The 15426-nt window shown below is 41.7% G+C and overlaps 1 protein-coding gene across 1 annotated transcript; it reads left to right on the plus strand.

Moving 5' to 3' along the window:
- The first annotated feature begins 300 nt into the window (after positions 1 to 300).
- Rundc1 (RUN domain containing 1) lies at positions 301 to 11632 on the plus strand. Its single transcript, XM_026387016.2, has 5 exons — positions 301 to 870; positions 5475 to 5633; positions 6505 to 6703; positions 8218 to 8337; positions 8871 to 11632. The coding sequence occupies exons 1-5, from the start codon at positions 373 to 375 to the stop codon at positions 9734 to 9736; spliced, it is 1842 nt and encodes a 613-aa protein (XP_026242801.1). The 5' UTR covers positions 301 to 372; the 3' UTR covers positions 9737 to 11632.
- The last annotated feature ends 3794 nt before the right edge of the window (positions 11633 to 15426 follow it).

Consider the following 15426-nt stretch of genomic DNA (forward strand, 5'->3'; position numbering starts at 1 on the left):
GGAGAGTTTAAAACCTGTAGACTTTAACCTCTCAAAATCTACAGAAATGTACAGATGAGGAATAAACTGCGCACCCGCTTAAACCAGGAAAGGGCCATCCTAGACTCTGAACACAGGGAATGGCGTGTGCTCGGCTTCATTTACCTGTTTCTCCAACTTTTAGTACTCTCTGCCTAATTCAGAATAGGCGCTCAGGAGAAAATTATTGGCTCGAAAGAAGTCCCTGAGGGGCGTACTGCCCTCGGGAGTACTGCCCTCGGGTACGACCAAATTTTAAGCCCCGCCCTCCACTCCTCCCCCTTTTCCCTGCCTGCGCGCCGTTGCCATGGCAGTAAGGGGGCGCGGCTGACGTTCAGCAGTGTTTCCGGAAAGATGGCTGCTGTGGACGCTGCTGAGGAATCGGTAGCGGTGGTGGCGGCTGTTGAGGCAAAAGCAAAGGACGAAGAGGAGGAGGAAGAGGAATTGCTGTCACCATGCGAGGCGGTGCGCTGGGCCCCAGTAGGGGCGGTGGCCGAGACCGGGCCTGGGGTGTCTGCATTTTCGGAAGAGGCGGCAGCCGAGGAGCCCGGCACGGCCCGGGGTTCCCCGCCGGACTCGCCCAGCTGTACCTTGCGGCGGTTGCGGGCCGAGCGGCGGCGGCTGGATTCAGCGCTACTCGCGCTGTCCTCGCACTTCGCGCAGGTGCAGTTCCGCCTGCGCCAGGTGGTGCGGGGAGCACCGGCGGAGCAGCAGCGCCTCTTGCGCGAGCTGGAAGAATTCGCCTTCCGCGGCTGCCCTCACGTCCTGGGTTACGAGGGGCCCGGGGACCCTGCCAGCGACGAGGGCGGCAGGCTGCCCGGGGACCGGCCACGGTTGCGGGGCGAGGACCAGGTGAGCGGCTGGGGCTGGGCCCCAAGAGATTTAGGAATAGGGAGTTAAGTGAGTGGCCTTGCTAACGCAGACGGAAGTATAAAGGGGAGAACAGACTCAACTAGGTGGTTATGGATGTCAGAGACTGGGAGACTGGGAGACTGGAGCCAGATGTAGATGGCATAAGAGAACTAAGCGGCCAGGGAACTTTGAGAGGTGCATACTGAAGGTATGGGAAAAGTGCTCTGATGATGCGAGGAGAGGGAGCAGAGTATTGAGAAGACAACGGGACAACGAGTGCAGCGGTGCTCCCACTTATCTTGCCCGCTCCTCATTAAAAAAAAAAAAAAAATCCTGGCCACCTTTTTTGGTGCTGGAGATTGAATCCAGTGCCTTGCGCATGCTACGCACGGGATCTATCATGGAGCTACACTCCCAGTCTTAAACACTTTTGTTGATGGGGTATTCTGACTATGGGGATTAGAATTAGAAAGTGAACCGGAATCCATGGAAATTTAGATTAATTTCTGTGCTTTCCTGTAAATCTAGGTAGTCTTTAATCTTTATACCCTCTTATCTGGTGAGTACTTGGATGAACAGCACAATCTCCTATTAACTGAAAAAAAACATGACACCTGATTATATAAATTTCCTAACATTGGGGCTGGGAATGTGGCTCAAGCAGTAGCGTGCTCGCCTGGCATGTGTGCGGCCCGGGTTCGATTCTCAGCACCACATACCAACAAAGATGTTGTGTCAGCCGAAATCTAAAAATAAATATTAAAAAATTCTCTCTCTCTCAAAAAAAAAATTCCTAACATTGGTATTTTCAAACTGCTCTTTCATCCTGCTTAATAACTAGATATTCTGAATGAGGTCCTCTAGTAACTGACAAGATGGATTCAGTTTCCCTGCGTTGAGAAGCAATGAAACTATGTATTCCACACCAAGAAAAAGTTTCCTTACAAGTTTTGAATCTCTGGAAGTGAATTCATGTAGGTAGCTTGTTGGAGGTGTTGAAACACACTGCCTTTTTACTCTTCAAATTACAACTCACATGTGGCTTTCTTCCCACTCAAATTGATTTTAGCCAACAAAGTTTATCAGCAGCAGATATTGACTTATTTTAATCAGAACAGTTTTCAGTGCAATCGTGTATTTACTGTTCCACCCTTTTTTCCACATCCACAGATAAGTACACAAGGAATAGCCACCTTAAATTGCCAGACTTGAAGATTAGAAAAGATAGAATTAGTTTTGCAAGGTCCATTTCAGGATGGAAAAGCACCAAAGATTCTATGTGAATATGGCATACTTCATTGTTCATTTTCACTTTCAGAAACAGTGTAGCACTATTTATTTTAAAAATGTTTTTAATCAGTTGTTTTTTGCAGTACTGGAAATTGAATTCAGGGGTGTACTCCCACTGAGCAAAGTCTCCAGTCCTTTTTATTTATTGATTTTTGTTTATTTATTTATTTATTTTTGGTACTGTGAAATTAAACCCAGGGGTGCTCTACTACTGAGCCTCCCCAGACCTTTTATATTTTTTCTTTTGAAACAGGGCCTACGTTTCCAAGGCTGGCCACAAACTTGCTGTCCTCATAACTAGGGTGGTGGCTCATGCCTGTAATCCCAGTGACTTAGGAGGCTGAGGCAAGAGGAGGCCAGCCGCAGCAATTTAATGAGACTCTGTATCAAAATTAAAAATAAAAAGTGTTGGAAATGTGGCTCAGTGGTAGAGTGTCCCTGGATTCAATCTTTACTACCACACACACAAAAAAACTTCGCACTCCTGAGTCAACCTTCCAATTCACCAGGATTACAGGCATATACCACCATGCCCAGATGGTTTTTTATTTTGAGACAGGGTCTCACTAAATTGCTGAGGCTGGTCTTGAACTTGAGATCCTTCTGCCTCAGTCTCTCAGGGTAACACTTAAAAAAAAAAAAAAACTAGTGGGTCTACGTAATAAACAGATAGAATCATATGTGCATATGTTGACCTGTGAACAGGTAGTAACTAAATGGGGGACATCTTTGAACTGAATAATTTACTTATTGGTTCTATTTTGTTGTTGTGTTGGTGATAGTGCTGGGAATGGAACCAAGGGTCTCACGAATGCTAGGCAAAGCCATATGACTGAGTTACATCCCCAGTCTCCCCAATTTTTTTAAGCCAATATTTTATCTCAGTTCACACTAGGAATGATATCTATTATTTCCTGCTTTGCACCAGAGCTCATTGTTCTCTCCTATTAAATTTATTGCCCCACACTCCAGCAAATATCATACCATAGCTACCATAGCAAGAGATAGAATTCAGCATATATAGTCCTGAAAACAGAATTGTGATTTATGTCTGATTTCTTTCTTCTTTGGCTTCACAAAGTTGGGATACAATGAAAACAGAAATAAAGTCTATTTTCCCAGGTCTTTCTCCTTAGGCTAGTTAGATAACTTCCTTCAGTCAGAGTTCATTATTTGGAATTTGTCATTCACTACCTAATTTAGTTCAGTAACATGTAACAAATATGTACTGAGAAGCCAGGAGCAGTGGTACACACCTGAAACCCCAGTGACTCAAGAGGCTGAGGTGGCAGGAAGATCTCAAGTTTGAGGCTAGCCTCAGCAACCTGTGGAGATCCTGTCTCAAACCAAAAAATTTAAAAAAGACTGGAGATGTAGCTCAGAAGTACATCACCCCTGGGTTCAGTCCCCAGTACTGGGAGGAAAAAAAAAGTACTGAGAACCCATCCTATGCTGGGCACTGTGCTTGGTATTGGTAATCAAAGTCAAGGCCCCTTACCCTTAAGAAGCTGAGAAATTACTGGAGGCAGAATCATAAAAGTGTGTGCAAAATACTGAGGAGGAAATTATTCATCTTGCCTGGAGAAATCAGGAAAACTTCTTAAAGGCAAGCTAAGACTTTACGAAGCAGGGGAAAGAGGACAGGATTCCAGGAAAAAACTGCAACAGAAAGGTTTGGAGAAGGGTATCCTAAAGAAAGACTTGCTTTTGTGTTGAGCAAAGCTAATGCAAGAGGATTGCTTTATAAATACTTGAACAAAAAGTTAAATTTGTTGCTTTTCATTTTTTTCTCTCATGCAAATTACTTCTGGAGGGCTTGGTAAGTACCTTTTTAAGGTTAAATTTAATACTGTTATAGACTTCTAGTTTAAAATGTAGCCTTATACCTACAAATAATTTGCCGGTTTAGCTTTTTTAAATTTTATTTTTTAAAATTTATTTGTTTTGCAGTGCTGGGATCAAATCCAGGGCCTCAGACATTTAGGAGAAGTGCTCTACTGCTGAGCTATGCCCTCAGCACCTGCTTTTTGGTTTTGATAGTCAAGAAAGTCAAGGAAAAGCCAGTATCTAAGAATATATTAGCAGGACTTTACCATCTTGAAGATTTTTTAATAATTTAAGTGTAGAAATTATCTGGTAGCCAGTAGCAAAAAAAAGGAATTACTTCTAGAAGATCTTAACCAGACTTAACAAAACAAGGGGCTGGGGATACATAGCTTAGTAGTAGATTGCATAGGGCCCTGGGTTGGATCCAAAGCACTGCCCACAAATAAATAAATAAATAACAGTGATCATGACCTTCCCACCCCATTACTTGTAGATGTTTCTCCCTGGCACCTTCATTTGATTGTTTTAATTTTTTTTTAAGTATCCTATAATCTTATCAGAGGAAATGGAGGAGATTTGAACCTTAAGAAAATTGGTTATGAGTTAAAAAGCCTTTCTTTAAACCCTGACCCCCAGATTCTCCTGCAAAATTTAGCTGCACAAGGTATTCAGGAGTTAAGCTATGGTCTTTGGTTGTGGATGATGGCATGTTTAATTCCTGGGAGGTACTCTTGGCTAAGAACAGGTTGTCTCTATCCCAACTAGACCTTTAAAAAACAAAAAGTTTTAACAAAAGACTTCTTTGTATTTATATCCTGTTATCCTGTTTCCAATAAAGGACTTTGTGTTTTTTTTTTTTTTTTTTTTTTTTTTTTCAGTGCTGGGGATCAAATACAGGGCTTGCATGTGCTAAGCAAGTGCTGTATCACCAAGCTATGCCTCCAGCGCCAGAACTTCCTTTAAGAAAACATGTGTATAATAAATTGCCCTGTAGCTGGTGCACCCAGCCTATAGTCCTAGCTGCTGGTTGGAGGTGCTGGAATAGGAGGAACACTTGAGCCCACGAGCCCAAGACCATTCTGGGCAACACAGTGAGACCTGTTTCAAAATAAATAAATAAATCACCTTGGGTGGAATAATTATTATTACTTTGGACCTATCTTGTCAATTGAGTGTTTCATATTTTCCTGATCATTATTGGTTTGAGGGGGGTGTTTTTGTTTTGTTTTGTTGGCACAGGGGATTGAATATAGGGGTATTTTACCATTGAGCTACATTTCCAGCTCTTTTTATTTTTTATTTTGAGACAGGGTCTCACTATTTTGCTTAGGGCCTTGCTAAATTGCTGAGGCTGACCTCAAACTTGCCATGCTCCTGAGTTCTGGGATTACAGATGTGCATAACCATAGCCAACCAAAAAGATTCTTAATGTATCATGAGTTTCTCTTCTGTGAAATGGACCAAGTATTTTTTTTTTTTTTTCTTAGAGTGAGCAGGAAAAACAAGAGCGTCTGGAAACCCAGAGGGAGAAACAGAAGGAACTGATATTACAGCTCAAGACTCAGTTAGATGACCTGGAAACATTTGCCTATCAAGAGGGCAGTTATGACTCCCTGCCTCAATCTGTGGTCTTGGAAAGACAGAGGGTGAGCAGGCCTCAGAGGCACCTCCATCATTACACAAGGTTAACTTGTCCCTGCCAACATTCCCAGAATAGCTTCTCCAAGTTCAGTTTACCTGTGGCCTCACTGAGAATCCCTACTGGTTCAAATCAAAAGGAAATTTTACTCTCATAGAGCCATTCTTTATTTACACATGGAAAATACATGTTCAAATTGTTTCTAATAATGTTGCTCGAAAATTTGTGCTGTAATATACCTTGATGTTTTATAGAGTTGTCCTTTGGTTGTCTAAAGTAAGGCAAGAAGAGAAAAGATTTTAAGAAAAATCAGTATACATTCTCTTGGAAACCTTTAGAGGAAACTAAATGTGAGGCCTCTTTGGGTTATTCATACTTTTGTTTTACTGAGTCTAAGCTGATTGTCCGGGTAAAAAAATTACAATACGTAAAAGGAGCCATTTCTATCAGAGAGGAACTAAAGGTTCTTGTTATGTTAAAAGTAGTAAAGCCTGATCTTGATCAACAGTTGGATATTCTCACAAATTTGGAGGTCTGCTGAGTTTTGATTTCCATTTAAAGATATACTCCTTGCTTAAGAGTCTTCTTTCTGGGGCTGGGGATGTGGCTCAAGTGGTAGCGCGCTTGCCTGGCATGCGTGCGGCCCGGGTTCGATCCTCAGCACCACATACAAACAAAGATGTTGTGTCTGCCAAAAACTAAAAAATAAATATTAAAAAACTCTCTCTCTCTCTCTCTCTCCCTCTCTCTCTCTCACACACACACACACACACACACACACACACACACACCTCTCTCTTTAAAAAAAAGAGATTCTTCTTTCTAACCCTCTCCTTGAGAATTCTAAAGTGTATGTTCATTGCTTATGATCCTGATAGGTGATCATAGATGAGTTAATAAAGAAACTGGACATGAATCTGAATGAGGACATCAGTTCCCTATCCACTGAAGAGCTTCGTCAGCGTGTGGATGCAGCAGTGGCTCAAATTGTCAACCCAGCCCGAGTGAAAGAACAATTGGTTGAGCAACTGAAAACCCAGATCCGAGATCTTGAGATGTTCATCAGCTTTATCCAAGGTCAGAGAAGAGATTGGAGATAGAAGGGTGGATGGATGTCATACTAATTATATTTATTCTGAGTACTAATACCTAAAGGTACCAGTTATGTTTTTCTTTTTTTTTTTTTTTCAGACTGGTTCTCTTAGTATTGTCCGAGCTGACCTTGAATTTGTGGGCCTAAGCAATTTTCCCACACCCCAAGTAGACTAGAAGACTATAGGCATACACCACGCACCACTGGCCCTGGCTAAGGTGCTAGTTCTTTTTTAAGTTGTATTGCTTTGCTAGCAAAGGAGAAACACAGGCTATGATTACCCCCATCAGCAGGAACAGGGGGCTTTTAAAAGAGATGATTCAAAGGCTACATTCCACTTGTTTTCTGTTGGAGTTCTAATTCACTTGTTAATATGGGAGATAGTCATTTCTGAGATCTGGTACCATCCCCAAAGTGTGGCTTGCTTTGTTCCTATAGTGGGTGTGTACTCAAGGACAGGTAAATCTTCTTAAAATGGGGAATCCTGTTTCCCCCTGAGATTAGGGACTAGGAGAGATTAGGGAGGAGCAGGGAGAGAGGAAGAGAAAGAAACATGTCCATTTTAAAAGTAAGTTGCAGTAGCAGAACAGCAAGGGCTACATTCAAAGCATAAAGTGGACCACTGTTACATTGCTAGTTCTTAATGTACTATTTAAGAGGTCTTATCTGCATGATAGAGTAGAAGGAACACAGTTTTAGAACCAGATAAAGTTCCAGTTCTGCCACTTCCTGGCTTTATATCTTTGGGCGGGTTACTAACTGCTTTAGTTTCTTTCAATTATTTATTTATTTATTTATTTATTTTTATTTATATATGACAGTGGAATACATTAAAATTCTTATTACATATATAGAGCACAATTTTTCATACCTCTGGTTGTATACATAGTATATTCACACCAATTCGTGTCTTCATACCTGTACTTTGGATAATAATGATCATCACATTCCACCATCATTAATTACCCCATGCCCCCTCCCTTCCCCTCCAACCCCCCCCTTTAGTTTCTCTCATCTGAAAAATGATTATTCAAGCTTCATTTACTAAACAAATATTTATTGAGCCAACTACAATATGTCAGTCACTATTTTATGCAATGAAATAAGAATTTATAAGGTTTTTGGCATACAGTAGATATCATTAAATATTTGTTAAAATTTTTTTAGTTGCAGATGGACACAATGCCTTTTTAAAATTTTTTTTTTAGTTGTAGATGGACACAATACATTTATTTTATTTGTTTATGTGGTGCCAAGGATCGAACCCAGTGCCTCATGCATGCTAGGCAAGGTCTCTACCACTGAGCCACAACTCCATCCCCTATTTATTTGCTTTCATGTGGTGCTGAGAATCGAACCCCATGCCTCACACATGGCTAGGCAAGTGCTTTATTACTGAGCCACAACTCCAGCCTGACATCATTAAATAGTATTTTTCCTTTAAAAATCTGCCACATAGACTAAATAACTGTCTCACCTTTGTATCCTCTGATTACAGATGAAGTAGGAAGCCCCTTACAGACAGGTGGTGGACAATGTGAGTGCAAGGCCAGTGGGAAGACAGGAAATGGCTCCACCAGAACAGGCAGCAGCAGACTGCCTCCAGGAAACAGCAAAAGTAAGTGCACCTTCCAGAACAGGAAAGTCCATAGAGACAGAAAGTAGATTAGTGATTGTTTAGGTATTGGGAAGAAATGGGGAAATGCTAATGGTGCAGAATTTTTTTTGGGGGGGAGAGGGGGATGAAGAAAACATTTTATAATTGATTACCACAATGGTTGCACAACTGAATATAGTAAAAAAAACACCAAGGCTGGGATGGGTAGCTTAATGGTAGAATACTTAGTTAGCATGCACAAGGCCCTAGGTTCAATTCCCAGTATCAAAAAACAAACAAAAAGAAAACAAACCAAAACCCACTAGATTGTACACTTTAAATGGGTAAATTATGTGAAACATGAATTTTATCTCAATGCAGCCACAATTACTAAAAATATAAGTCAGTTCAACTACATCTTAGATGAGTCTTGCCTTTGTGTGTCACACATACTATTGCACAGAAGCAAGACTTGATCTCACCCAGTTACTTACAGAATGTTCCTCTGTGCCATTATGGCCTCCTACTGACCAGCCATTATCTTTTCTAAACAGTGAAGACAGAAGATGTGAAGAGAGTCCGGGAGACAGGGCTACACCTGATGAGGAGAGCGTTGGCTGTGCTCCAGATCTTTGCTGTTAGCCAGTTTGGTTGTGCCACAGGCCAGATCCCTCAAACCCTATGGCAGAGAGGCCAGGCCGACAGAGACTACTCCCCCTTACTGAAGAAGCTGGAGGTATCAGTAGATAGAGTGAAACAGTTAGCCTTGAGATACCAGTCACATGACCATGTCATCACCTCTGCCAACCTCCAGGACCTCTCTCTGGGAGGCAAGGATGAGCTGACCACGGCTGTGCGGAAGGAACTAACAGTGGCTGTGAGGGACCTGCTGGCCCATGGACTCTATGCCTCTTCCCCTGGGATGAGCCTTGTCATGGCCCCCATTGCTTGTTTGTTGCCAGCCTTCTCCTCAGCCCCTGAGACCATGCATCCCTGGGAGCTCTTTGTAAAGTACTACCATGCTAAGAACGGCCGTGCTTATGTGGAATCCCCAGCCCGGAAGCTGTCCCAGTCCTTTGCTCTGCCCGTTACGGGTGGCACTATTGTGACCCCCAAACAGAGTCTACTGACAGCCATCCACATGGTGCTGACAGAGCATGACCCTTTCAAGCGCAGTGCAGACTCAGAGCTGAAAGCCTTAGTGTGCATGGCCCTGAATGAACAGCGTCTAGTGTCCTGGGTTAACCTCATCTGTAAGTCAGGATCACTCATTGAACCACACTACCAGCCCTGGAGCTATATGGCCCACACAGGCTTCGAGAGTGCCCTCAACCTGCTCAGTCGCCTCAGCAGCCTCAAGTTTAGCCTCCCTGTGGACTTAGCTGTGCGCCAACTGAAGAACATCAAGGATGCCTTTTGATGAGACTGCCTGGACAGCTCCTCACTCTGTAGATGTGTTAGACTTCTAGAATAAGAGAAAGTGGTCCGAGGAGGGATGAAAGACATACTCTGCTTAGGTGGCCGGCAAAATATTTTCCCTCCATCAAGTTAGTATCTTGGAAAGATGTGCTGGAGACCCTCTTATTTAAAAGGTTCTCACAACTGGTTGCGGTGGCATATGCTTATAATTCCAGTGACTCAGAAGGCTGAGATAGGAGGATCCTAAGTTCAAGGCCAGCCTTGGCAACTTAACAGAGACTCTGTCTCAAAATAAAAATTGAAAAGGGTTGGGGATATGACATAGTAGCAGAGTGCCCCTGGTTTCAATCCCCAGTACCAAAAAATAAAGTAAAAAAAAAAAAAAAAGGTTTTCAGGGTCGGAGGTGTGACTCAGGGGTAGAGCTCCTGCTTAGGATAAACAAGGCTCTAGGTTAAGTTCAATAAATAAACAAAATTTTCTGTCTCAGCATGCACTGCAATGTACATGTGGGCATATGTGTTTGAGCCTGTGTAAAAGGAATCAGGGCACACAGCTAATGTCTCAACTTATTGTGCCATATCTGATATTTGGAAAACTTGGGTTGCTCTAATCATTCCATGGCAGTAAGTGACAACATGAATGAATTGTTGGTTCAGAGATATATTTGTGTTGAGACTCCTATTAGTCAAGTTGGGAACTATCCTCCTTTATATGAAGCAAGTTTGAAATTTAGAAAGTTTAGGTCAAGAATTTAAATTCTTTTTACAAATATTGATTCCTCTTTCTTCCTGACTCCAATGTCAGAGAAGACTGTATATTCCAAGGCTTCCTGTAAATTTTAAGAATGTGAATATCTGAGAATAATATTTCTCTCGGTTTTTTTTTTTTAAGTACTGGGAATTAAACCCAGAGGCACTTTATCATTGAACTATACCTGCAACTCTTTTTATTTTTTATATTAAGACAGGGTCTTGCCTAGTTCTTGAGGCTGACCTCAAACTTTTGATCCTTCTGTCTCAGCTCCAGAGTGTCTTGAGATTATAGGCATGCTCTACTGCACCTGGTTGAAAATAACTTTTTAAAGGGAGTTAACCACAAGTTGATTTTAATATAAGCCTCTTTTCTTGAATAGTAAGAACTGAAATCTTCCTGATAAGGTAGTCCTCATAGTGCAAACAAGGTTTTTTTTTTTGTTTATTTGTTTATGAGGAATGGGAACCCACGTCTGATATTATGTCCTCTAGCAAGTACTTTCTTCTGTGTTCCTCTCAAGAAGACTGACGGTCTGTTGAAGGAAATGTTTTCAAGATATACTTCTCAAGAGAATTCTTGCTGCTCAAATATGTATAGGAGTAGGTATCAGTAACTAGGGGCTATGCACCCTGGGTTGTGAATCTCTAAGCACCACTTGTCCTGGAGGCTAAATGATGGAAGAGATATGATCTTGCAGTGAGGTCTGCATTGGGGATTGGAACTATGGCAGATCACTGTTTATAGACCAGTGTTTCATTATTAACTGACTCTAGAGTGGTCCTTTTGGGTCTTCAATATTTTAGCCTTTTTAGTATCTCTTTCATTCAGCTTGTGGTGGGTACTTCTCCAGGACTGTCCAAAGATGGGTAAAATATATTGCTCCAAACACTAAATATTCAGCATTATTTTCATGTATGAAATTGCCAGCTGCACTTAGTTTCTGCACTATTATGTAGTACATTTTAACTTAAACTTTTCCAGCATCATTACTTATTTAAGGTACATTATTGATATTTCATTAGAATTAGTCTAATTTTCCTATGAAACAAGATAAGTGTAAGGGGCTGGGAATGTAACTTAGAGATAGAGCATTTGCCTAGCACACATGAGGCCCTGGGTTCCATCCCCAGCACCACCAAAAAAAAAAAAAAAAAAAATTGTGAAAAATGGTACATCTGTGGCTGCTAATAAAATCATAGTATTTTATGTAGTTTCTCTGCAAAGACTGTGAAACCCTTCAACTTTAGTTTATAAGTCTGTCTGGCTGTAACAGTCCATCTGATCCAGATCAGTATTAGAAACTGTCTGCTTCCCCTCTGTCCTGGATCAACTCAGATTTGGTGACAGTAGTGTTTGGGGTGCGGGGGCGGCGAGGTGTTGTTGCCACCAGAATAAGTCCACTAAAAACTGCCCCAGACATTATCCCTCTTATGTAACCCTGTAATTCCATCCCCACAGTAGATGTTACCACACATGCTGCTTTTTTTTTTTTTTTTAAATATTTATTTATTTATTTTAGTTTTCGGCGGACACAACATCTTTGTTTGTATGTGGTGCTGGGGATCGAACCCAGGCCGCACGCATGCCAGGCGAGCGCGCTACCCCTTGAGCCAAATCCCCAGCCCACATGCTGCTTTTAAATTGGAACTTTTAAATCCTTTTGTCTCAAAGTCATTTAGGATAGGTTTATAACCTTAGTGTTGTCTTTTTCTGATTTTCACAAAAACTCAATTACAGTAAGACTTTGTGATGACATGATGGGAAACATTTTTGTGTCATCCTAATTTAATACTTGCTACTTAAAAGAAGGGGACAGTACTTTCTTCACTGTACAGCTAAAGACCCTGAACTGAAGAGAAATATTTTCTCAAGATTTACATGATGACGAAAGAGCTGGAATTTGAATTCATATTGCCTGAATGCAAAGCCTCTGGCCTTTTTCATGTTACTTCATTGTATCATGCAGTTTCTAGGTCTTTTGTTTTTTTCTCTCTTGTCTACCCTTTTACTCTCACTTTGCAGAGGAAACAATATTTTCTGCATATTTGATAGTAATTTCAGCTGCCAAAGAATTATGCTAACAGGCATTACTCTGCTAAGTCCTTCATGAAACCTAGAGGTGTTTAATAACAGGCAATCCTACCAGCATTCCAACAGTCAGATGTCTGCTAGGTGCTTGGGGTGAGACAGGACAAGGGAGGGGGAAGGAAGGACAGTCAATGCAAGTATAAGGATATGAAGATTTGAGAAGAAAGAGATGAATTTGTATCCAGTAAAAGGGCTGGGCCTGCTGGGTGTGGTGGAGCACACTTGTAATCCCACCTATTCAGGAGGCTGAGATAGAAGAATCACAAATTCAAGGCCAGCCTAGGAAATTTAGTCCCTGTCTCAGAATAAGGTCTGGGGCCAGGCACAGTGATGCACACGTGTAATTCTAGAAGCTTGGGTGTATGCAACAAGAGGACTGAGAGTTCCAAGCCAGCCTCAGCAAAAGCAAGGCACTAAGCAACTCACTGAGACCCTGTCTCTAAATAAAATACAAAAAATGGGCTAGGAATGAAGTTCAGTGGTCAAGTGCCCCTGAGTTCAATCCGTGGTACAAAATAATAATAATCCTAAAAGGCTGGGTGTAGCTCAGTGATAGAGTGCCCCTGAGTTCAAACCAAGTACTGCAAAGGAAAAAAAATAAAAGATTACATACTATTTGCCCTTAGGAATAGTCTAGCAAAGGAGATACCAATGTGGAAATTGGGTGAGCTTATTAAAAATAGAGATATTGGGAGCTGGGGATGTGGCTCAAGCGGTAGCGCGCTCGCCTAGCTTGCGTGCGGCCCGGGTTCGATCCTCAGCACCACATACAAACAAAGATGTTGTGTCCGCCAAGAACTAAGAAAAAATGAATAAATGTTTTTTTAAAAAAAAAATAGAGATATTGGGTCCCACCCCAAGAGTTTTTTATTCAGTAGTTCTGAGGTGGGGCCTGAGAAGTTTCATTTCTAACAGCTTCCTGAGTTATGCTGATGCTGGTGAGGGGGCTGTACTTTGAGAACCACTGATCCAAACTAAGATGTGTTGGGTTCTAGAATAAAGGTAAGTATGCATTGGGTTCCTGAGGGATCACAAAGAAAAGAGATTAATTCTGCCAGGTAGAATTCTGAAATGGCCTTGAAGAATGGATAGGATTTGGACAAAAGTCCTGGAGAGAGGCCTGGGAATGTAGTTTAGTTGGTAGAGTGCCTCACCTGTACGAGGCGCTGGGTTCAATCCCCAGAACTGCCCCCCCCAAAAAAAAAAAAAGTCTTGGAGAGGAAGAATAGACTCCAGGACTTAGAGATTGATACTTTGAGTAATTTGAGAGGGTATGTGAAGAGCAGGGAAGAGTTCTTCCTACAGTAAAAATAGGAAAGAAGTGAGAATTCTAACTTTGGAATAGAGAACCAACAAGGGACTTTTGTTTTTCTTTTTTTGGAGGTACTGGGGATTGAACTCAATGGCATTCTGCCAGTGAGCTACTGATGATTTTAATTAGATACAGAGATATAAGTACACTATTAGGGTAATAAACCATAGGAATAGGATTCTGAGGGCTTCAAGGAAAATTGCATTTTTGGGGGAATCTCAAGTAGGGAATTGATAGCATGGTGTGGTGGTGCACTCCTATAAACCCAGGGATTTAAGAAGCTGAAGCAGAAGGATCAAAAGTTCCTTGCCAGTCTCAGTAATTTAGCAAGATCTGTCTCAAAAAGGAATGGGGATGTAGCTCAGTGGTAAAGCACTACTGTGCTCAAAATCTCCCCAGTACAAACAAAAATGTGGGACCTGGAATAGGTCCACATGTGCTCAAGAAGAGTCATAGGTTCTTCAGTTGTTTGTTTTTTTGCGGGGTGGGGGGGAATGGGGTATCCAACGCAGGGTCTTCTGCTTGCAAGCCAGCACTCTACCAACTGAGCTATATCCCTAGCCCAGTTCTTCAGTGTTCTGATAACCGAAACCTAAAGTTTCTCTAATTTGGAGAACACCTGAAATACCATCTGAAAACACTTCTTCAGTGAGTGATGGCAGATAGTAATCAGAAATAATTAAGTGTGAGAGCTAGCTAGACTTGACTCAGCTACATTTGAATCCCATCTGTGCCAGATTAAGGATCAACCTCAAGTAGGTAACTGATCCTCTCTGGATCATAATTTCATAGTGTCTGAATGGGAGGAAAATACCCAAGATGCAGAGTTGTATTAAGAAGGCTGTCATAATACAAGTGGAAGAAATTATTTACAACAGTAGAGGGGGTAGAGAGAGGGGAGGGGAGGGGAGGGGGGATAGTAGAGAATAGGATAGACAGCTGAATACATCAGACACTAGAATAGCAATATGTAAATCAATGGAAGTGTAACTGATGTGATACAGCAATCTGTATACGGGGTAAAAATGGGAGTTCATAACCCACTTGAATCAAACTGTGAAATATGATATATTAAGAACTGTGTAATGTTTTGAACTACCAATAAAAAAAAAAAAAAAAAAAAAGGCTGTCAAACTTTATATAAAGTGCCAAGCATCTTGCATGGCACAGAGCAAGTGCTCAGTATGTTGACAGTATGGATTTAGGAGTCAGATTGTGTGTCCAAGACCCAGCTCTACCACTTACTTGTCCAGGATGTGGGCTTTGGGCAAATTTTTTATTTTTTGTAAGGGGTACTGGGGATTTTACTCAGGGACAATTTATCACTTATTTACATCGTCAGCCCTTTTTATTATTTTTATTTTGGTACTAGCGATTGAACCCAGGGACGCTCAAACACTGAGCCATATCCCCAGCCCATTTTTGTTTTATTTGGAGACAGGGCCTCCCTTAGTTGCTTAGGCCTCGCTAAATTGCTGAGTCTGGCTTTGAACTCAAGATCCTCCTGTCTCAGCCTTCTAGCTGCTTGGATTACAGG

This window comes from Urocitellus parryii, chromosome 7 (assembly GCF_045843805.1).
Source record: "Urocitellus parryii isolate mUroPar1 chromosome 7, mUroPar1.hap1, whole genome shotgun sequence".
In the NCBI taxonomy this organism is placed as follows: Eukaryota; Metazoa; Chordata; class Mammalia; order Rodentia; family Sciuridae; genus Urocitellus; species Urocitellus parryii.

Bases quoted from the DNA above. Each gene is read 5' to 3' on its own strand.
- Rundc1 (XM_026387016.2), top strand. From the start codon at position 373: ATGGCTGCTGTGGACGCTGCTGAGGAATCGGTAGCGGTGGTGGCGGCT. The intron at 871-5,474 runs GTGAGCGGCTGG...TTTTTTTCTTAG, and splicing joins GGTTGCGGGGCGAGGACCAG to AGTGAGCAGGAAAAACAAGA. The intron at 8,338-8,870 runs GTAAGTGCACCT...TTTTCTAAACAG, and splicing joins GCCTCCAGGAAACAGCAAAA to TGAAGACAGAAGATGTGAAG.